This window comes from Blennius ocellaris (genome assembly GCF_963422515.1).
Source record: "Blennius ocellaris genome assembly, chromosome: 14".
Lineage (NCBI taxonomy): Eukaryota > Metazoa > Chordata > Actinopteri > Blenniiformes > Blenniidae > Blennius > Blennius ocellaris.
Window position 1 is genome coordinate 20,238,552 of NC_137663.1, and position 22,639 is coordinate 20,261,190.

Sequence of the window (22,639 nt, forward strand, 5' to 3'; positions counted from 1 at the left end):
TGGAACTTAATTCAGACAATGTATTTATCAGAATAAAAAACAATGAAAAGAGTTTTCATTGCTAAAAATATTTTGTGTACAGTTCATTAGAAAATGCAACACTCAACCAGATCGAAGTGAGATGAAACAATGTGCTGAAATCTGGTGCAAACTCTAAGACGGGGGCTCAAAACTCCCACAATTTGAAGACCCCTGGTTTAGACAATTCATATACTTATATTAACATCCCCCGCCAACTCACCCAGTCTTAAGTTTATCAGATCTGGACACGGACCAAAAGTGGTGCAATCACATTCTTTTCAGTCCCTCCAAAAGAACTTCTTACTTTCCATTCACATTTAACACAAATAAATGGTGGCATTAACTCTACAAAGATGTTTAGTGCAATTTCAGTTGGGTGAATGTCTTATTAAGCTGCATGAAAACAATCATTAAACATATTGCTTAACTTGTATTAGGTTCCTCAGGGTTTGAAAAATGTTTTTTTGTTGTTGTTTTGTTTTGTCCAGCAAAGTTCAAAAGTATGATAGATTTTTTTTTTTGATTGTCTATTGTTTCTGAAGAAACATGTTCCTGTCACTCTTTGTTGGTACAGGTAAAAATAAAGAAATGTTTTCATTTTAAATATCAATCATAATGTAACTCTCGTTTGAGTCACACCAGTTTTGAAGCATTTATTTCAACTTTGACATGAAGTGTAATACTGCAACATCATTTCTTTGCCTAATCATCACCTGCGTTCCATTTACTAACCATGACTTTCTCTAATGGCCAAACTATCTCATCAGCACTTGAATTAGTTTTGTCCTCCCCTCCCTCTAATGCCTTTCTCATTTCAGGTTATTATTAGTCCTCCCTCAGCTCAAATGCTGAAAATGTCCCTGCGAGCGCTGGCTCTGGAACTTTCTTCATGCCATGCTCAGTACCTCTCAGTGTGTGTGTCATGTTAAGATATTGCTTTTCTGCATGCATGTACCTGCACTGTCATCCATTAGTTGAATCCTCCCATTTTAAAATAAATCTTACCATAAAATGAAGCTGTCATATGAATGTTTCATTTCAAAAGAAGCTGTCACATGCATGTGGTGCACAGCTGCACTCATTACTAACAGTGTGTATGAAGCATAGCTGATTCCCCCCCCCCCCCCCCCCCCCTCAAATATCTTTAAATGATGTTCCATCACTCGTTGTTAAGATGTCTGTTGACTTTACTAGCACTGGAGCTTAACTATAAAGAGGGGTATAGATATAAGAAGACAAATTGCTTTACATGTCATGTTTACTGTGACTTTGTACAAATGGCCACTAGAGGACGATGCTGGCTCGAGTATTGTAGCTCGTGCCACTGACTCCATCTGCCCTTTATCCCAGGTATGACATGAAACAAACTTCGTGAGACCGAGGTTTCTTTATTTCCGGTTACAGATTCAGCATGGAAAGAGTTTGGTATGCAATCCGGGAGACAGAGAGCTGTGAAGACTTTCTTTGCCCAAACTGAGGTCATGTTGTCACGGAACTCCTTTTATGGTCATTTTCTGCAAACAAATCAAAACGCTGGTGAAAGTAAATGCGAAATATATACAAAATTATATCTATAAAATAGAATAGAACATATGTCATTAATCCCAGAGGGAAGTTCTTTCACATGTAGTGTTTATTGTTGTGGCAAGCCGACCCCGTAAAATAATGTAAATGCAATATTTCTGTCAATCTTTTGTCGAGAGGTCCAGTTATCATCTTATTGAGCGACGTACTTTTTAATGTTTTAATGTGTAGTACCTGAGTCAATGAACTTCATCTCCAATAAGCCTTAATCGTCATAACTAATAACTTAGTTTCATTATAGACACATCATATAGACACAACATATATACACTACCAGTCAAAGGTATGGACACGCATTCTCATCCAATGTTGTTTTTCTTAATTTTCTTGACTATGTACATTGTAGACTCTCATTGCAGGCATCGAAACTATGAATGGACACATATGGAATGTAGTGGAGGATGCATGATATGGTTGATGTGTGTGCGCAGAAAAAGTAAGAATCATACAGATTACATACTGATGAAATCCTGATAAAGTGACAATTTTCGTGCGTGCGTGCGTGTCTGTGCGTGTGAGTGTGTCCATCCAGCGGCTGGAGACGTGGCAGCGCCTCGGGTCAGATGATTTCACTCCACACATGAACCCCACCCCTCTGCTGCCCACCCTCAAAACATTCTTTTTTTTTTTTTTTTAACTGACAAGTTTGCTCTTTCTGTGTAAAAGTGCCCATTTAAACGCGCTGCAAACCCCGTGAAAAAAAAGTCCCAGGATAACTGTGAGACGTGGATTTTTAGAGACGGTGGCCACCCAAAACAGAGCCATTTTTAGACGTTTGCTGCTGACGTTACAGCGGCTTCAAATAGCTTCCGTTTCACTCTGGTAGTGATTGGACTGTCCTGGAACTGAGGGCGCTAACAAGTCCGACATTCTTCACTTCAATGGAGGAACAGCCCCAAAGATCGGGCACAAGACAGGCAGTACCACCACCACGGGGACGACAGAAACACTATCCAACATACGACTTGTGTGAAAAATGCTCAGAGCCAGCTCCAGTGCCAGCATCAGGAAGCGCAGACGAAGAAAACAGGTTGGGCCATCCGGAGGAGTTTTAGCCATAGTGCTAACCGCTAGCCGCGCTCAGCTAAAGTCAACGAGTCGCCTAGCATCGAGCTAACTGACGTGAAGTACAGCCTTTTTTAGCCCGCCGTGCTAACTCGGCTCGAACTCCCAACACTGTTGCACGGTGTGATTTAAGAGGAAGCTTTAAGCACAACGAGGGGCTTGTTCGTGAGACGGGTAGTTGCCGTCGGCTGGCGCGACCAGCCGGCCGCGGTGTTAGCGAGTTGCGGCTAGCTAACGTTGCGTGACAGTTGTCGCTGGTCGTGGTTTGACACATCGGGGATTGACCTTGTGCGCCGGTTTCACCACCCAGTTTTCTCACAATCATTCCACCTTAACCCCCGCCGGAGCGACGTGTGCTTGCCGGCTCACTGTCCGGCGGTAAAGCGCGGAGAACCCGTCGCCGGCGGGGTGGGGGGCCCGGAGCTCGGCGTTTTTCGCCTCGGCGTGCTTGTGTCCACTTTAGGAAACTGAGCCGGCTCCACTGGAATGTTCTGAGCTGCCATTTCCTGTCGGCCATGTTACAATATTACTGCGAGCTAACGCCACACTTCCCCGCTTCACTTGGTGGGGTCCAGCGACCGTCTGCACCCTGTGCTTTCGGCATGTAGCCGTTTTTTTCGCTCGGTCGGGGACGACAGACCAGCGGCAGCAGCGGCGGCTGGAGCTGGCAGGGTGTGGTGCGCTTAGTTGACATGAGCCAGCTAACTGGCGCTAGCCGTGTGTGACAGGCCTGTTGCATGTTGTCCAGTGAATGTGAAGCCACGCAGCGCCTCGAAAACACACACACACACACACACACACACACACACACACACACACACACACACACACACACACACACACACACACACACACCTCTCCAAGTGTCCCTCTCCAGATCAGATCAGTACGAACAAAAGCAAGGATGGAGCTGCAAATGATGAGAGTTCATGTTAATAAACCCTCCAGCGCGAGACATGACATGTAATCATCCATCCATCCATCCATCACTACAGTTTAATCGAAGCCAGTCCCGGCCTTCTCATCAGCACAGTTGTAAATTTCACCTACTTCCAAAATGGAGAATTTTGCCACCATTTGTACCATTTCACATTCAGAAGTTCTGCTAAGATCACCTCCTGCATCACCTCCCTTATATTGCTGATGGGTGATAAATTTAAGTTCTGCTCAATCTGAATCCATAATCTGTTTGAAATCATTGGGTGACCTGTTTCTGATAATGTTGACTCGCATCGTAACCTTTCAACATGGTGTAGATGGGTCAAGGTACATCCACTAATGGGAAAGACCAGTTAAACATGTACACCAATTTACATTCCATTCAATCATTGACCTCTTACAGGCTGGCAAGGGAGGGTCCAAGTAACTTATTTGCTCTTGCTTATATACAAATATAGACCAAATAAGATTCAGTGTCAACCTGGTACCACATTGATGTTGGTGAAAGATCCACGGCTTTATTCTTAACAATCATTTCAAAATACTCATCTCCGTTCTTTCAAATCAAAGTTATTAGCATCTTGAACTGTTCTATGAGCGTCAGGCATATTGTTATAAACTGATGTGCTGGCAAGTAAACAACAAACCACTGTGTCCCTGAAATGGAGTAGAGCACCGCACCACCACTGAATGGAGAGTCCCTCATTGACACGGCACTTCTCAAACCCCTGGGCGTTGCACAGTCCTATTCCTGGTCCAGTGCCAATCCCTGTGTGTACCGTAAACGCTGCTGTGAGACATCCTTATACATCATGCAACAACTGGTCTGTGATGGCAGGTCAAATATCTTGGACAAAATTTCATAGCTTGTAGTGTGGCACGCTGAAGACTCTTTGGAGATGTATCACATGTCCAGCACTTGTTAGATGTAATGAACTCCGAAGCAGCACTGTGAAAATACCCTGAGTAGATGGTACACGGATAACTTTCATTGCCCGTTTGTTTGGTGCCGCTTAGAAAGAAAACATAGATTTGACCTGTGTAACATCTGAACTGATATTATGACGTGATTATTTAAGCTAATATTAATCAGCTTTATTGTAGGTTTTGAGTTTGTGCCTCATTTCAGTATGAACTGACTGTGTTTCCCCTTTCAGGCAATAAAAAAGTGAACGTCGGCAACGAGGAGGGAGAGAAGAATCTGCATCTGTCTGATATCGTTGGCATGTCGTATCCCCCCAACAGCAATGGTAGCAGACACACAAGTAATACAAATGTGAAGCCCAAGTCGACGCAAAAGGTGCACACGACTGTTCCAAAAGCGAGCAGCAAAGGATTGGACCACAAGAAGAATATGGACCTTAGAAATGACAAGGAAAAAGCTGTGGATTTGAGTCCTCATGAGGCCCAACCTTTGGATAAAAAAGACTCCACGTTGCTTCAGAACGGCGTTTTAAACTGTGGCTTAATTACAAATGGCTATTCCAGCAAGGACAACGATGGCAGCGGCTCCGAAGGTGGATATACTACACCGAAGAAACGCAAGACCAGATGCAACAACGCCAAGAACACTGACAGTGTGATCCGAGAAAAGGAGAAAGACATGCAGCAGGGCAACACTACACAGGAGCAGGGGACTTTTATTATGGAAGCCGGCGAAAAGGGAGTGACCTCTAGACTCGATGGCTTTAGAACCGCCCATAAAGCAGAAGCTCTGCCAGCAGCCAGGCGCGCTGTTGTGTTGGAAACTTCAGCCGGTGAATCTCAGAGGAAAAACTCTGACGGTAAAACAGTAGGCACCTTCGGTAAGAAAAGTGAGGAGAGGCACAAAGGCAAGCTTTCTTCACCTTCAAAAGAGGACTCGTGGACTTTATTTAAGCCCCCTCCAGTATTTCCTGTGGACAATAGCAGTGCTAAAATTGTTCCCAAGATCAGTTATGCAAGTAAAGTAAAAGAGAACCTCAACAAAGTCGCTCAAGGTGGAGGGGAGGCGCTGCCTCCTGTCAGACTGTCGCAGGTCCCAATGTCTGCTATGAAAACTATCACCTCAGCTAGCTTTACTAATGGTCCTGTTTCTGGAAATGGAAACGGCTGCCCATCAGTGGGTACCTTCTTTGCTCCTGCTGCTAGTAGTATTCCACCAGCCCCGTCTATCCCAAGTGGCGAGAATGTAGCATCTCCTCTGGAAAGTAACTGTAGCTCCTCAACCAGTCCTGTCGACGGGGAAGCGTACGAGCTTAGAAAGTGTACTCTTTTAATTTACCCTTTAAATATGCAACCTGTGCTCCCGAGCGCTCGTCACCTTGACCCACCGGCCGCTCAGACAAATCAGAAAGCCCTGGGAGACATCTTCCAGAATCAGTGGGGGCTTTCCTTCATCAACGAGCCCAACTTGGGGCCGGACGGAGGCAGCGGGCCAGCACCCGTGGAGGACACCGCCGTTGCCGTCGCCTCTCAAAGCGAGGCCGCCCAGCCTTGCTTTGATATTAGCCCTTCCTTCTTAGAGCCTGGTATTTTGGCTCAAGACCCCGAGAAAAGGACTTGCGCCCCTTGCCATGTGTCTAACGCTTGTTCTCCCGCTCGCCCAAGCGAGGGGAACAAGCTGCAGCCATGCGGCCAGGAGAAAACCAAACCCGAGGCCAAGGTCGCGGGTTCTACTGTGTCGTCCCCCAGTAAAGACAACGGTGCTAAACCTGCGCAGGGCCAGATAACCACTCTGTTGTTTGGCTCGCCTAAAGAGCAGGCCCACTCTAAAGACATTGGCAGGAGGTGTAGCTGGGGGCCCATTGACATTAAAGCTGCTGTCACTTATCACACTAAAGGTAAGTCACTTCCTCTCAGCTTCATCTGTGATTTTAAGATGTTGGTTGTTTCAAACTGGGGATCCTACATGTGTGCCAGTTTGATTACGACAGCAGATACTCTCTTTTATCTACAATACAGCAAAAACACACCTTGTTTATCTCTCAAGTGCTGATAAACAAAATCCATCAAGTGTATTTAATCTAATTTGTCTGAGGAATTGGATTTTCTTTTTTTTTGGGTGGTGACTTCTTGTGAAAAGTTGAATTCCTGGAGTTGTTTTTTGTATGTTTATGTGACGATGCCTCTGCTCTGTTCCTGCACAAAAAGGAACTAAACTAAACATTCAAGGGACTTTATCGACCTAGAATTATTGTCATATTTTGAGACCTCTTTAGAAAAAAACGTTGGCTGATTATTCTGCATTATGACCAGTTCAGACATTATTTAAAATAATGCATAAATATAATAGAATGTAAATAATCAGAAGTCACACTTAACGTTTTTTGATATATTCAAATATTGAGATATTTGCGGTTCCTTTGTCTTGAGTGTCTATATCAAATTATTGTAGAATGTGCCTTGGTTTTCGTGCTACTAAATGATTTGATCATTCAGAAAAGGTTCATTAGCTGATTTAAACAATACTTTTTGTTTTCTTTCAACAGAAATGGAATTCATTTTCAACTTGCAAAAACAAGGTAAACTGAACTCTTGGATCTCTTACTTTTGCTCTTTAAAACAAACTGGCTGATCAATTCTTTCTGGACAAAAACAATTCATGCAACTTTGTGCTTTTCACTTTTGATGTTTGATATTATCGTAAGGACACATGAGTAGAACGGAGTGCTGTAAAAGGAGACTTGTCTCTACCTGATGTCATCTCATATTGTACCTGATCGCTTCTGCAGACTCATTGAGCCACTTTCTAGTTTTATGTCTATTTACACACCCGTTTTATTCTTGTAGAATGAACACAAATCTATTGAATTTGCTATAAATGCAAATATTTCTCAGTGTCTCACATACCCCCCCTCCTAAATTGTAACTTGGATAATCTCTGTGCTGAAATGTGCATTTCTTGGTTTTAGAAATCAATGCTGCAGCTCATTGCTCAAAACATTTCAAGTGATTTTTGCACATTCATCAGTCGACTTCCAGCTTCATTAATACAGGTTATCTTCTCTGTAAATCATTGTGCTATTTTTAAAACCTCTCATCAGGACACACTTGGAAATAAAAAAAAAATAAAAAAATGGTTGCGGTGTGGCAGCTTGACAGCATGTGCACTAAGCGTGTATTAATGCCCGCGACATGCCTCTGGAGAGCAGGAGCACGTATGACACCGGTCGCGTAATTCCTTATGAGACAAACGGCCGCGGTTGTTTGATTAGTGAAGAGCAGAAACAGAAGCAGCTAAAAGTCAATCACCAGCAGTGTTGGAAGTTATGGAGTGTGACGTGCCGCCGGTGGACGGTCCTCTGCTACTGTCGCCGGGCCAGCTGGCAGCCGAGAGGCGGCAGTTTCCCCCCCCTCCTAAACAATCTGTTGATATCAACACAGACGCGTGTTCAGAAAATGATGGAGGCTATGTTAGCTTAACATGCACAAGCGAAAGGGAAATGTGCCACAATGCTTTGGCTGGGGATTGTTGTTTTTTTTTTTTTAATTTTCCAGTGTCAGTGTTACATCAAGGTTGCATTGCCAATTAAAACATTGTTGAAAATTCTTTGTTTGAATCTAAAAAAAAAAAAAGTGGGTGTCGGGGTGGTGATGCTTTTTCTCAGTACGATTTTAATTGATCATAATACAACAGTCAGTTTATTTAGTAAAGTATTATGATTGCTTATTTTAAATACTGGTTGTTTTATTATGAAGCCAGTCCTGTTGAATCGCCTAACCCCATCTCTCGCTCTCTTTCTCTCTCTCTCTCTCTGCTGTAGATCCAAAAAGAGTAGTGGTTTATGATGAGAACAAGGATGGACCGGATCAGTGAGGTAGACTCTCTCCAGTACTTCTCCTCCTTCTCCTCTGGGTGCTGCAGTTATCTACCTTGGAAATCATAAATCCTGTTGGATAGATAAAAGTGACAACTGTGAAAACATTAATAGTTTTAGCATGACAGATTTTCCTTGGAATCTCGGGTGGAATGACAAAAAGACTTCTTGGGGGGCATCAAACAAACACACACCCACACGTCGTACACGCATCTTCACCTACACGCTCTGGACGAACATTAAAGGAGTCGGATCGGTGCCTCTCCCAACACGACGAACGGACTCTTGCACCTTTGGGCCGTGGCAGCGGTTTGCCTCGCGGCTCTTTAGGGAGAACGTTCAACGGAGGAAGGCGTCCCGGAGGGCGCCTTCCTGAAAAAGCCTTTCTCCTGTTCAAACTGTGGCAGCCGTCGGTCGGACTTTGGAACGCCTCGGTCATTTTTTTTTTTTGTTCTTCGCGCATTGAAATGAGTTCATTGTAGATATGTTAAGACGTTATGCATACACATCGGCGCGCAAGCTTGGAATTCACGGTGACTGAAAGAAGACGCTTTGCAAAGAATGCCTTGAAGTGGAACAAAGGTCTAAGGAGTCCCGTTAATGTTTATGGGGGGGGGGGGGGGGGGGGATTTCATAAGGTGAGGCCCCATCCAGGAATGGAGAGCCTCGTCTTCAATCCTTTTTTGAGTGAGAAAGAGAGAAAAAAAATCAGAGCCCAGAAATTTATAAATGCTCTTTTAAAAAAAAAAAACGTTTTTCTTCTTTTCTTTTTATGCCGTTTCCTCCAACCCCCCCCCCCCCCGAGATGTTTATGCCCCAGAGCACAGATTCAAAAGCCCCTCCCTTCCCTCCCTCCCTCCTTCATTTCAATGTTTGGTCAGTGAGCTAAAGATTTTTAAGTCAGGTTCAACTCAAAACCTTTTAAATCTTGACGCGTTTTACAACATTTCATGCATCATCAGTGACTGTGGCGGACGTTCGGTTGGTGGGGAAGGAAGACGAACCGTTGAAGAGACGCTGCTTCCAATGAGACCCGAGTTTTATTTCCTTGTTTAGCGGCAGGAGTCAGGATGTCGACTCACATCATTATTTTTTTTCTTGCATTTCTGTTCAATTCCTCTCATCAAAGGAACTTTTTCGGGGGATTTTTTTTTGTGTGTGTGTGTGCGCGCGCGTCATAATTCGATCTTTACGTTTTCTACATTGCATTTCCTGCATGTTTACTGGTGGGAATGGTCGAGTCGGTGCTCGCCGTTCATCGCCACAAAAAGTTAACAGAAAGACGACAGTTGCAATACGATTATAGGTTCCTCCTCCTCCTCCTCCTCCTCCCAAACTAGCCACTTTGTCAAACTGCATTGAAATGTGAAGATGATTTGTACTGTTATGTTTTACTGTGGATAACATTTTTTTCAAACCCATGTGCAATAATGGAGGAAAAAAAATTAAATATATATGTCTATATATATATGGAGCTACAAACCCCCCCCCCCCCCCAATGATGCTGGCGTGACCTGCAGTTCAGTATGTTAAAAACATTTTCAAGGTGCGTGTTCAATTTATTGCACAATTGATTCTTATTTTTTTTTTCTTTTTTTGAAAATGGCTCATGTTGAACGATCTAATTAAGTCTAGGGAGCCCAAATGTGCTAACTGCTAACGAGCCGGCCGCGACGTCACTTCTCTCGCCATCTTCCAAATCAGGATCGGTTTTATTATCCAACCCAACTAAAGAGCTGCCCGGGCTTCTTTTCTCTACTAGATATGATTTGGTTAATGTGTGGATTAATAGCACTTTATGTAAACTAATTGCTTTTATCTTATAATTACTAGAAGAAGAAAAAGAGAAAGATCTATATGTACTGACAAGAAATCCTCCTTGAAAGAATGGCTCTGGGCTGTTACTTTAAAATAAAAAAGATAATAAATACAGAATTATTAAATGTAACTCAGGTAGTGTTGATAAAGCCATGACTGTGTTCATTATTTGTTTTTTTTTTTTGTTTGTTTTTTTTGCCAAATGGCCCCTGTCATTTGATCTCATTGGAATTGTTGAATTAAGTCCTTCTGTACGGAGTCTCACGATAACGTCACAACACGCCAAATAAGTTCTTTTGGGGAAAATCTGTCAGTGTGTTTTGTGCTGTCATGCATCATTCTGGGCTCTAAAATGATACTTTCTATGTATCTTTTTTTTTTATTTTTTTAATGTAACCCCCCTCCCTCACTCTCTCTCCACACCACCGCCACTTTTTTTTACATTTTTTTTTTAAACAAAGCACATTGCTCCATGCGCCGTTTCCCACGTGCCAGGCTGGAGCTCCTGCAGTCTTCAGCGGCTCATTTTCTCCCGTCATGTGTTGGTTGTGAAGCACCTCTTGATTTATTAATGCTGAACATCAGCTGTGGTTCTGCAGGGGGAGCTATAATCTAGGTATGAGCTTTCAAGTACACTTCTTTCCACCTTGTCCCTGATTACCTGATTAGGCCCGAGCCTCGGCTCGCACTCGTGTTCCGACGGGGGGAAGAAAGCTGCAGCCTCAGCCACATTCTTTTCTCTTAAAAATACAAAAAAAAAAAAAAATGTGTCTTTTGCTTTTTGTACAAATTGTCTTGACATTTAACGTCCGATTGTGGCCAGCTCCCTGGTATTTAGAAACCCTTTTGTTTTGGCTTCTTTTGTGTGCAGCGTGTGATTGATGAGCGCTGCCCTCTGAATGACAACACTTACATCTGGTCAGCGAGGACGCTCGTCTAACATTTACAAAAGTATTACACATTGCCATTCGTATTTCTTTTTTTTTTTTTACTGACACTCAATTTTAGGGGTAAAGTTGCACAAAAATCACATAAATTTTCCTCCATAACTCACAGAAAGTGACCGTGTGGGTAATGCCAAAATGCTGAGGTGATTCTCATTGGACAGCGACGCTTCTATATGTAAAACAGGGTGATCCGAGCGAGTGGTATGTGATGTTACTGTAGTCTTACAATGAACTCTGTTCTGTTTTCCCTGAGAGGACGAGCCTGGTACTGGGAAATCTGAGACTCTCCTCCCTCCTACAGGCTCCTCTCGTTTCCTCCTAGCACTTAATACAAGGCTATGCTGAATATGCATTTATTAAAGCGAGAACTATTACTTTGAAGCCTGCAAACCAAATACAGGTTCTCGGAAGCCGAGTCGAAGGTTTAATCAGTGATGGTGGTTTGGGAGGGATATGACTTGACTGTTGGTGTGATAAAGCCTGAATCATGTGGAGTTTATTTTGGAATTTTTTTATTTTATTTTTTATTTCCACTCCCTCAGGATGTGCAATCACCTCAAGGATGCTAATGCAGGCTTCCACAGTTGTTTTTGTGTGCATAGCAAGTTCTTCCGATTATATGCAAGTTCCATGTTTATTTAAAAAAACATAAAACAAAAAAAAAAGGAAAGTAAAAAGAAATCCTCCTCTTACCCCCCCCCCCCCCCCCTCCTGTTGTTTCATGTTCAGGTGCCTGTGTGGAAGAAAAAAAGAAAAAAAAACAGCTTTGATTGTTTCAAATCTGCTTCCAGCATATATCTGTGCCATTGTTTTTTTTTTTGTTTGTAACATTTGCAATGCCGTTTAAGTTTTCTCACAGCGATTCCTGTTTTTTCTCCCTTTCTGGGGCGACATGAGCGCAACTCGAACATCTTTTCATAGATTTTGTTTTTTGTTTGTGTGGCTTGCGTTCGCCGTCCACGCGAACGAAAAGCCAAAAAAAAAAAAAAAACCAACAAAAAAAACAACAACAAAGTGTTGAACTGGGGGACTGATGACGGATAACTGCTCGCTGGTGTATACTCATGCCAGTTTATTGTCAAGTTAATGTCTGAAGTAGCACACAATAATTAATTTGAACTGATTTAACAAATTAATCTTTTAACATGTTTTAAAAGCGTCTTTTTATTTTTGAGTTATAACCTGATTTATCCATAGAGGCACAAGTAGGATGAAACTAAAAGGAATAAATCAAGATGTTTTGTTTTGATGAGCTTTAGATGTTTTAGTTATTGATTTAAGGCTGATGTAAACCTTCCCCCTCCCCCAATAGTCCCAATGTTAATATATTTGAAGTTATTCTTTCGCAGCAGATTTTATACAAATTACGTTAACATGCTTTTTTTTTTTTTTTTTTTTCCCTTTTTCTGATCGTTGTGATGGAGCATTGAAATCCACTGCATCTAGAGTTCCTTTTTAATATATTTTTTATCTGTTTTTGATCATGTGAGGGCGAGTGAGGTGTTAACGTGCAGTTCAGCAGCTCTGAATCTGCTTTCGCCAAAGGTACACTACTCAGATGTTGAGCGACTGAAGGGCGACACGCGCACTAGTGGGAGGGTCTTTCTCCATGGCCCATCCTGAACATCCGCTTCAGAGCCGGAAAGAAAAAAAAGTCACTACTGTAGCAGCTGAATGTCACTCTTGAGCGCGTGGTGACGGGAGGAGCGATCTTATTTAAAAACAAAAAACACAAAAATACCGAAAGTGCTGCTTCTTTATCCAGTAATCAATCATCTGTAATGGGAAATGCTGGACTTGGTGTTTGAGGAGGGGGGGAGAAAAGAAAAAAAAAAAGTGTCCCTCCTTTAAACTTGTCACTGCCTCCTCTGGAAACGTTTTCATTTTGAGGGTCGGGGAGGGGGGGGCTGCCCCCCCCCCCCCCCCCCCCCCCCCCCCCCCCCCCCCCGGCGCCACTGAGAGGTTCGGTGCTTGAGGGCGAGGTAACGAGGACGATGTGTGATGAGAGAGGATGCGTTGTGCCGAGTCATCCTTCGTCTTTTTGTTCGTGTCATCTCAAATGGCTGTTGTGCTCGTTGATGCATTTGTTCTTTCTTTTCTCCGTCTGCTGTTCCTCCTCCTTATCACTGCTCCATCAACCCCCACCCCAACCCTTCCCTCCCTAAAACATCGAGGCAATAGCGTTTCTTTTTTTTGTTTGGTTTTTTTTTTCCAAATGTCTTACAGGTTGGCATTTAAGTTAAGTGAGCAGTCTGATTTATTTAATTTTCATTGTTTTGAATTTAACAGAAGTGTCACATTACAATGTTGTTGTTTTTTTTTTTTTTTTTAAAGCATGATAATAACCCTCAAATTCCAAACAATGTCATAGAGACGATTAAATAAAAGAAAAAAAAAGAGAAGAAAACTCCAGTGTTCACAATTTTAGTTTCCATTAAAATGTCAAATTTTCATGAAGAAGATTGTGTTTGTGTGTTCATTTGCGGCAATGAATTGCCTACAAGGTTACTACCTCAGCAAATATATTTGAACAATATTTATCAGGTGTATTTATTTTTGAACCATTTTATGAGTGCTGATGTTCAGTGCAACACCCACTGGGAGAGTATCAGTCCGGCCCGGGGTTTAAAATACGTAACCACAGGGGCAAAATAAGCCCCACTCGGAAAAGAAATGTACAAATAAATGTTGATTCAAAGGAATAATTTTAGAGAAACTTTTGTGTTCAATGAGAATAACTTTAAGGGCGGCATTATTTAAAACATAAAACACATTTATTCTAACCTGGCCTGTTTTATCCAATGTACCAGTATTGCAGCGTCCCTCTTATAAGTTTATATGAGAATAAATGCATCTCTCATTGAACAGTCTTTATGAAGGGGTGATTTTTAGATCAGTCGCTGTTTTCTGAGTCTGAATTTGAGAAGAGTTTCTCCTAGAGGGCAGCAGGGAGAACGGATCATTTCCGAGGTTAATGGAGTAAAACAACCAGTAATGTAATAATCACCAATAACATAATTTCTGCCAATATAATTGTGGCCTTTTTCAAATTAATAAAGCCCATTATGTAATGACATCCTCGATCCATTATTGTAATAACAGATTGAAGAAGCATTTCAAAACCATTTCAAAACAGAAAACGCCTAAATAGGGCTGCAATTCTTGGGGGAAAAGAAAATTGTACAGTTTGGTTGTGTTTGGGGGAAAACGTCTCAAGAAGTACAGAAAATTATAGGCTGCTCAGTTAAAATGCTGAAAACAAAATTGCTCCTATTAGGATCCAAGGGTAGCAGGCAGTTTGTCAGACGACCCCAGAACACTGAATTCAAGTTACGGTGAAGCATGGAGGTGGAAGCATCGTGATGTGGGGATGCTTCTCTTACAATGGTGCCGAAGTTCTCACAAACCAGGGATCATGGATCAGTTTGCATACGTGAGAATACTTGAAGAGGTCATGATGCTGTGTGCGGAAGAGGACATGTGCTTGAAACACAAACATCAGTTATTATTGTTCGACTACAAACATGTTAATTGATTCACTCACTTTGCATGTTCTACCTTGCCTTCATATTTTCTCCCCCCCTCCACATTGGTTTCCCCCTCAAACTGTATTTGTAGCTACTCAATGATTCTATATGTCTGGGGGTCTCTTGTGGCCACTTTAAAAGATCCAAAAGTAAGTTTCAGTACTAATAAAATGGCTTTGTGGTTTTCTGCAGTCAGTTTGCTTGAGTTTAAATGTAATTGAGATAGATTTAAGTGTCAGTAGGAGTTATGTGGAAAACTCTCTGAAGAATTAAAGAATTTACCATGATAATAAATCGGCTCAGGTGTATATATTTAAGGTCTTTAGACAAACAACAGATCCCAACGCGGTCAGGTCACCACTGTGGAACTTGATCAAGACTCTCAAACCCCTGGATACTTCACTGCCCCCAGTGTGTGTCATCAGGGTTAATTATGAACTAAGAAATAAACGGGTGAAACTTTCCCACATTCTGCACATCCTTGTTTACTCAATATCATTCCGATGGAGTTATCTTCCGTCACGTCAGTTTTGACGGAGAGGAAGAACATCTCTCCGCAGCTCGGACAGGAGGTTTTTGTGGTCTGCTGCTCCTGACAGCATATGTTAGGAAAGCTCAACTCAGCGGGTCCACACTCTGTGTGTGTGTGTGTGTGTGTGTGTGTGTGTGTGTGTGTGCGTGCATGCAGCAAGGACATGGGCAGCATTAGCAGAAAGCGTGTGGTCCTAATGAGCTCAGCTTGATCACAAAGCTTCTCTGGGAGCTGCAGCATCACCAAGGCAGATGATCGTGGTTCAAACACGCCCCCCTGTGGCCAAAGGAGGTGGCTGCAAAACTGAGGAGGTGGCTGGGTTTTTTTTTTTGTTTTTTTTTGTGATGTTAAGATGTGAAGAGGAGCAGCTCTGCATTTTCTGGTTTTGCTGGTTGAAGGTCAAATACATTAAATTAAAATTTCTTTTTTTTAACAAAAGTTGGAGTCACTGATTTTTTTGATTTTATTTGAAGGAATTCTGCAGAATTTAATTGTAAGTATTCAGCACAAAATTAAACAGCAAGTTTCAATGCCTCAAGCTCATGAGAGTTTAAAACCATCTTATAACCAATAGGATTCTACCTGCTCTCTGTACTGACGTAGAAATGAACTGCACTGCACATGCAGGTTATTTGACGTCACTGGGTTTAATTCTGCTTTGTTTCCAGGTAGATAAGGTTTTATAAGGTATAAAGAGTACACTGCAGGATTTGATGATCTTTCTGGCCTCGCAGCAAGAAAAGCCACGGTTCGAGTCTGGGCCAGTTTGCCTTTCTGAGTAGGTTCTCTTTCCTCCCACAAACATCGTTCTGAGGTTAATTGGTGATTTTCAAAATGCCCGTGAGTTTTTCTGCTCTCTATTTGAAGCATTAGAGAAGAATACTTTATATTTAAAAAAAAAAAAATTTGAACATAGTTATTGTATGATATGATTGTGTTTTGTATTATCGATTTTTAAATCTTACTCCTTGTGGTTGTATGAAATATCATAATGAGAGTGAAGCACAACAGTTGGCAGTGAAAAGAAACAATTCAGTCAACAGCCACAAAGTGAATTAGGGAATTCGGCATCCCCTTTTAAAGAAAGAAATAATTTTCTCTCCATGCTCTAAGTGTGATAAGATATAGAATTAACAACTTTGTGCTTCATTTCCTTTGTTTACCTTCACATGATAAAGTGTAGCAACATGCATGAAGTGAAGTAATGATACGCTTCAGTCTTGAATACTTTGAGAGACTTCCTGATGTAAGAAGAAATGAGACAAGGTTCATCTGGAGTTAAATGAGCACCAAATCTTTAAATCCATTTAAACATAGAGTGATTGTCTTTTTCCGTTATTTTAAATACTGACCTGATTTTATATTTCTGCAGTATTTCTAGTCTCTGGTGCACTGAGATGAATTCGGACGTTGCTTGAGTACCGCGATGACCCACTGACACCACAGGTCGTGTATTTTCCCTGAAAACACGTATTTTTTTTTTTTCCCCCCCAATCCTGCCCATGGATTCAAATCGATGTACAGTCAGTCTCTCACACACACACACACACACACACACACACACACACACACACACACACACACAACCACCCCTCTCCAATTTCACCTTGATTACTGTGTGTACTTCACGGTGGCCTTGTGGGACTTGAGTTTTCGTCCACTGGTGCTCAGAGAGATTGTCCAATGTGCTGGAAGGTCACTAAAAGGTTTGATCTTTGTATCAACAAATCGTCTGTGCCGAGGTGTTTCTGAACGAGATGACAAACTCGGTTTCACCTCCACACTGCTGCAAAAAGGACGAGTCCATTGTGACCCCCCCCCCATTTTGCAAAAAAAAAAAAAGATGACAAGCAAAGCAAACAATGTCATTGCAAGGGCAAGCCAGCTCCTCCAGAAGCAAAAAGAAATCTACTGACGCTCCCGTGGCTGTCTTTAAAATGCATTTGCCAGCAGTGTATCGATCTGATTCATATCTAACAGGTTCACACAGAGTTATGGACATTTCTGTAACTTCAGCTGCTTCATCCACAGTTATTTCCTTCACTTTCAGTTCCAAAAAGTGGTCCACAGATTGGATTTCATTCATGTCACAACTCACTGTTTGTTTACAACTTATACTCGGTGCCCCAACAGAGAAAAAAGTCAAAATTTCAAGCTTGTTATGTCATTATGTTGCTGGTCCAGCTCACTCAAGAAGAAATATAGTGGCTTGTGGCTCCTGAACTGAAAACTAATTCATGTGTCCAACATCCTGAACCACAACCAATCAGGGCCCAGGGTAATATTTAATTTGACCAACACCCTTATTGACTAAATGTACGATTTGGTACAGACACTATAAATAAATGCGACATTTCATATTTTTGACCCAATTTTAGCTGCATGATTGTGTTGCATACAACCTTAATGTCAATGGAAATGGAATAGATCTATAAAAGGATACGCAGCAATAAATTCGTAGACTAAAAAATTGCAGGCATTAGCCGACAGCATTTTGTCAAGATAAAGTGAGACAGCAGCTCTCGAACTGTTTCCACATGCAACAGAAGTAAAAGTATATGTTGGGCTTTTCTATTTTCTCTATAACAGCAAATTGGAATGACTGTAAAGTATTTAAAAATAATTAAAAAAAAAAAAGAAGTAAAGAGTTAATTGAAGCTTCGATCATTTCTTTTATGAACATCATTAGTGTCAAAAGTACCGGCTACCAATGGCACACTACTCCATAGCCTGTTGAACCAAACACTGCTTTTGATTCTCAATAATATGAGTCAAATATGGAAAACGGCAAAAAAAACAAAAAATGCCTCAGCAACTTCTTCAGTGAGGCATTAGGTCTGAAAAAAGACTAAAGTTAGAAAAAGTAGGACTTTATAATTCTTTCAAAAAAAAAGAGTGAAAATGAATATTATATCAAAGAAGTGAAGAATGTCGAACTAAGTGAAAATTGCATGTACCTGTGTGGAGAAAAGTGTAAATGGATGTCAGGGATGAGGATTGTGGAATAGATTCATGACTGAAAAAAAACCCCCAAAACAATATTTTATGAAAATGCAAAGAAAGTAAAAACCAAAGGAATGACAAAGGTAAGAAAAGTGAATACATTAAAAACAAATATATTAGATGTATTTTTGAATAATGTTTAAAAGGGGAAATAAAAAAACAAAAATACTTGAATTGTTAGTTGTGATCAGATTTTGTCAGTGAGACAACAAGAAACATCAAATAAAGTCTAATCAGCCGTTCCTTCTGAGCCGTGGCATGAAAGATCTCATCCACAAAGATTCAATTGAAAAATCCATCTGCTGTGTATCAGACGACGTTAACTGTGACAGCTTCAGGCTTCTTGTCTGTAATATTCCTAATATAATCTACAGACTCATTCCTCTGTTTGTTGCTTTTGGTTTTGGTTGCGAGTCACAACAGCATAAACGTGATTTATCGACATTTCTCCACTGTACAGGTCAAGAGCTGCTTTATGGAGCCATTTTTTTCCTATTGAAAGCCTTCACACATTCTCCCGAGTCTTTATGTGGCGCTCATCCTGGACGGGGACAGAAAGCGGGAGCAGTGTATCATCCCGGTGCATCTCCTGCTTTCTGGGATGAATATATCAGCTCTGACCAGACAGTCCCTGACATTTTAGTGATCTGTGATGATCAGCATAAACCTTAAATCACCAAATGTCAGCTTGAAGTGCTTCGCACCAAGTTTTGCCACCGATCTGATGAACGGCGCGGTTCAGAGAACAACGACTGCGGGGGCCCCCCCCCTCCCCCCCGACTCCCGGAGGTTTAAACACTGAGCCCCACGCCGGGTTTAATTAACGTCGGGCAGACGTGTGAGTGCGGCGAGGGCCACGCGCTGGAGCGACGGGATACCGAAGGGTGAGAAATCCCAATCTGCTCGGCGTGAATGAATGTCGCACGGCTCGGGGTTCGTCACGCTCTCTCAATACATGCTCAACGTAATGCTCTTTTTTAAATTGTATTTTTTTCTTTTTCCCCATGATTTTATTTGACAATTCTTCAAAGCACGCGTCACACGAGGGGACGACACAGACACGCATGCTTTGTTTTTTTCTGGGGTTTTTTTTTGTTTTGTTTTTTGTTTTAATCCCACATAAAGGATAATCGAGCTTCATGTGCAACAAAGTCAGACTCCTCTGGCGCCGGTTTCAAACGGTGTCACCTCCATATAATCTCTGGAGCATTAGAAACGTTCTCCGGGTAGCACATGAGCTACTTGGCTGACTTTTGAACTGGTTTTGAACCAAACCGAGCGCCTCCAGCGAAGCCAGCAGCTGTGCGGTGGCGGTTGCGCGTCAGTCAGAAGTGCTGCCGCTTTGAACTCAATGCTCATTTTCAAATGTGTGCAGACGAGCTCACGACGACACGGGGTTTTAACAGGTAGTCAACCTGTTCGCATGCACACGTTTGCTCATTGGGACAAAACACAGCAGGGTCGCCGGTTGAAGTCAACACAGTAAATAAGTAGTCGCTAGTGTTTTGGTTTTTTTTTGTGAGCAGTTTGCATGTTCTTCCTGACTTTGGGTGGAGTTTTTCTCACTTCAGTTTCCTCCCACAGTCCAAACATGTTACTGTAGGCATGTGTGCATGTTTATTATGGTCTGGTTGTGTGTGCCAGTTCTGGTGATGCAATAAAAAATAAAAGGTGAATGGAATGTGTGTAAGTGTGTTAGTGAGGTCGTCAACTGCTTTACTAAACACAATAAATTGTTACTCTGAGCTTCTTCATCAGAAAAACACTATGGAAACTAACTATAACATGGAAACTGGAACAAAGAAGTCACTCAGGGTTATATTTATTTTACATAAAGCCACTTTATTATTATTTTTAACTCGTTTGCTCCCAATATTTTTACTTGTCCCTCAGAGAAAAAAACTAAAAATGTTCAAACCGCTTCACTCTCATTTTTATGAATTTCTTTCTCTTCACGCTTGGAAATGGCAAACCCTTGACCCCGAGATTCTCCCTGCCCCCCCCCCCCCCCCCCAGGGGATGCCCCATGCCACACTTTGAAAACCACCGCTGCATAAGGATAAGTGGCCTCTCTACCACCCTTGATATAAACTGTGAAGCGACATCGAGTTCTGATACATGCAAGACCTTATTATGGCTCCTTGAAGATGCTGTGATTATGCAGTGGCCTGTCATCATCCATCACCGAAGCTGTCCATACGTTCAGGCTCAGCGGCCTCCGAGACGTACAGTGTGTCCCCGCTCCTCCTGTGGTCATCAGTTAGCTCGCTCTCTGGATGTATATAACCCCGCGGGGCTGATCATTCACGTCCTGTTTACTCACACTCCTCAGCGTCCACGCGTCCTGACACTTACACAGCGGCGAGGGGGAGATGGAGTAAGTTGCAAAGGACTGGAAATCCATACGCCGGCAGATATGGTGACACAGGTGTCTGCTCGCCTCTGAAATCCACATTTAGAAGGGAGGAATCACATGTGACGCAGCTCGGGATGGATTGGACCGGACAGCCGGGCCAAGCAGCGCGCGCACGTGATACTGAGCTGCGTGTTGCATGAGGACTGTGTGGAGCGGCTCCTGATTCCGGAACATTCCCCCGACAAACTGCTGCGTATTGTTCGCTGCAAGGTGGAATTAAGCTTTGTGTGCTAGTTGGCTGCTGTGGAGGAGGAGGAGGAGGAGGAGGAGGTGGAGGAGGAGGAGGGTGGGATGGAGAGGTGGGGGGCATTGTGTGTGATATGGGCCATTGACTGCTTTTCCATAGCTCAGGAACAATAATGAGATTTTTTTTTTTCTTTCTGCAGAATATCAGTGCCGCCATTCAGCGCGCTGATTGTGTTTATGAAATTGTGCATACATCTCTCAATGCTGGAGCAGGGGATGGGAAAGCTATTTTCAAAACATTAGCAAATTGTTTTCTGTTATTGTGCAGAGATTGATAAGAGTATGTGTTGTCGAAACACACACACATGCCCACACGCACGCACACACACACACTCACACCCACCCACCCACACACACACACACACACACACACACACACACACACACACACACACACACACACACACACACACACACACACACACACACACACACACACACACACACACACACACACAAGGAAATACAAACATAAAAAAGCTCAGTACTCTGACTTCCACTCACAATATAACACATCACCATTTCTTCATAACGATATTCAGTTGTGACTACAGTGAATTCAGGTGCTTTGTTGTTGTGCTTAGCTCTATTTCTGCTTTAAGATACCATTTCAGGAGGGACTTCCTCACCCACATGTGCACATTCTGCTGTCCATGTGTTGTCGTTGCTTTGCCGAACTACTTCCCTGATGGTATATCAAAATGACCTTGAGTTTGACCTTGACTTTAATATAGCTGCATGGAGAAATTCCTCCAGTTTTCACCCATACTGTCTCAAAGTCATGGTAAACCTTTTTCACCAATTAAAGTGACTCACTGCCCTCATCCCAGGTCCATTATGTAATACTTTCAGTCTTGTAATACCAAAATGTTCCACAAGGGGGTGTAGTGAGCCTTTCTAACTGATAGCAGCTTTTTCTGCCATGGGTGTAAGAAAAGAATATGAAGAGGAACGGGATATATGATGAGCGCCGAGGAACGCTCACTGCTACCACCCAGAGAACAAACATGGCATTGCTTCAGTTTTACCTCCTGTACTTTTAAGGCTTCCGGTAATGATAGCTGATCTTTTTGAGCTTCCACTGCACTGAAGAGGTCATGCAATTCCTGCATTGTTGTTAAAAGGTAACAACCTGGTTTCAAACAAAGTCAGTGAGCAAAGAAATTTCATCCGATTTCAGTTCTCTTATATTTAAATGAATGAGGTGGGGTTCACAAGGAAGTAGGAAAGTTGTGACTCCTGAGGGGAGAAAATGCATCAGAATGTTATAAATCCCTGAACATCTCTGCGAGACGGTTCAGACAACTCCAGCAGCTAATGTGGCATCTCTCAGCAGGACACCATTTGTAAGCCTATTAGAAATAATGTTTCTTCATGATGCTCTCTGTAATGAACGTTTTTCCAATTTATGGGAAAAAAAGCTAAATTTTATAGAGAGATAAAAATATAGATATTAACTTTACAATGCCATCCTTGTGCTGTTTGACACAGGTCATTAAAATGTGAGTTATTGTTCTTTGTTTTGTTTTTTGTTTTTACAAGTAGGGCCAGTAAGACATTTTAGGTTGAATAAATTTCATGCAGAAACAAATGAGTAAATATTTCTTTGACTAAATCTAGACCATGTTATTTTTTATTGTTATTTTTATTACACAGGGATAATTTAGGCCTTTGTTTAAAACATGCATGAGAACCTCGGTCCAGGTTTGAGGGCCTTTCTGTACAGCCCCCCCTCCCCAATA

General features: G+C 42.2%; 1 protein-coding gene across 1 annotated transcript; it reads left to right on the forward strand.

The window, feature by feature from the left end:
• Positions 1-1,432: 1,432 nt before the first annotated feature.
• nufip2 (nuclear FMR1 interacting protein 2) lies at positions 1,433-8,999 on the forward strand (the record flags this gene model as incomplete). Its single annotated transcript, XM_080509027.1, is given in 6 exon segments — positions 1,433-1,446; positions 2,432-2,498; positions 2,500-2,635; positions 4,767-6,431; positions 7,080-7,112; positions 8,355-8,999. Coding segments are annotated over 6 exon segments (1,968 nt in total). The 3' UTR covers positions 8,408-8,999.
• Positions 9,000-22,639: the final 13,640 nt, after the last annotated feature.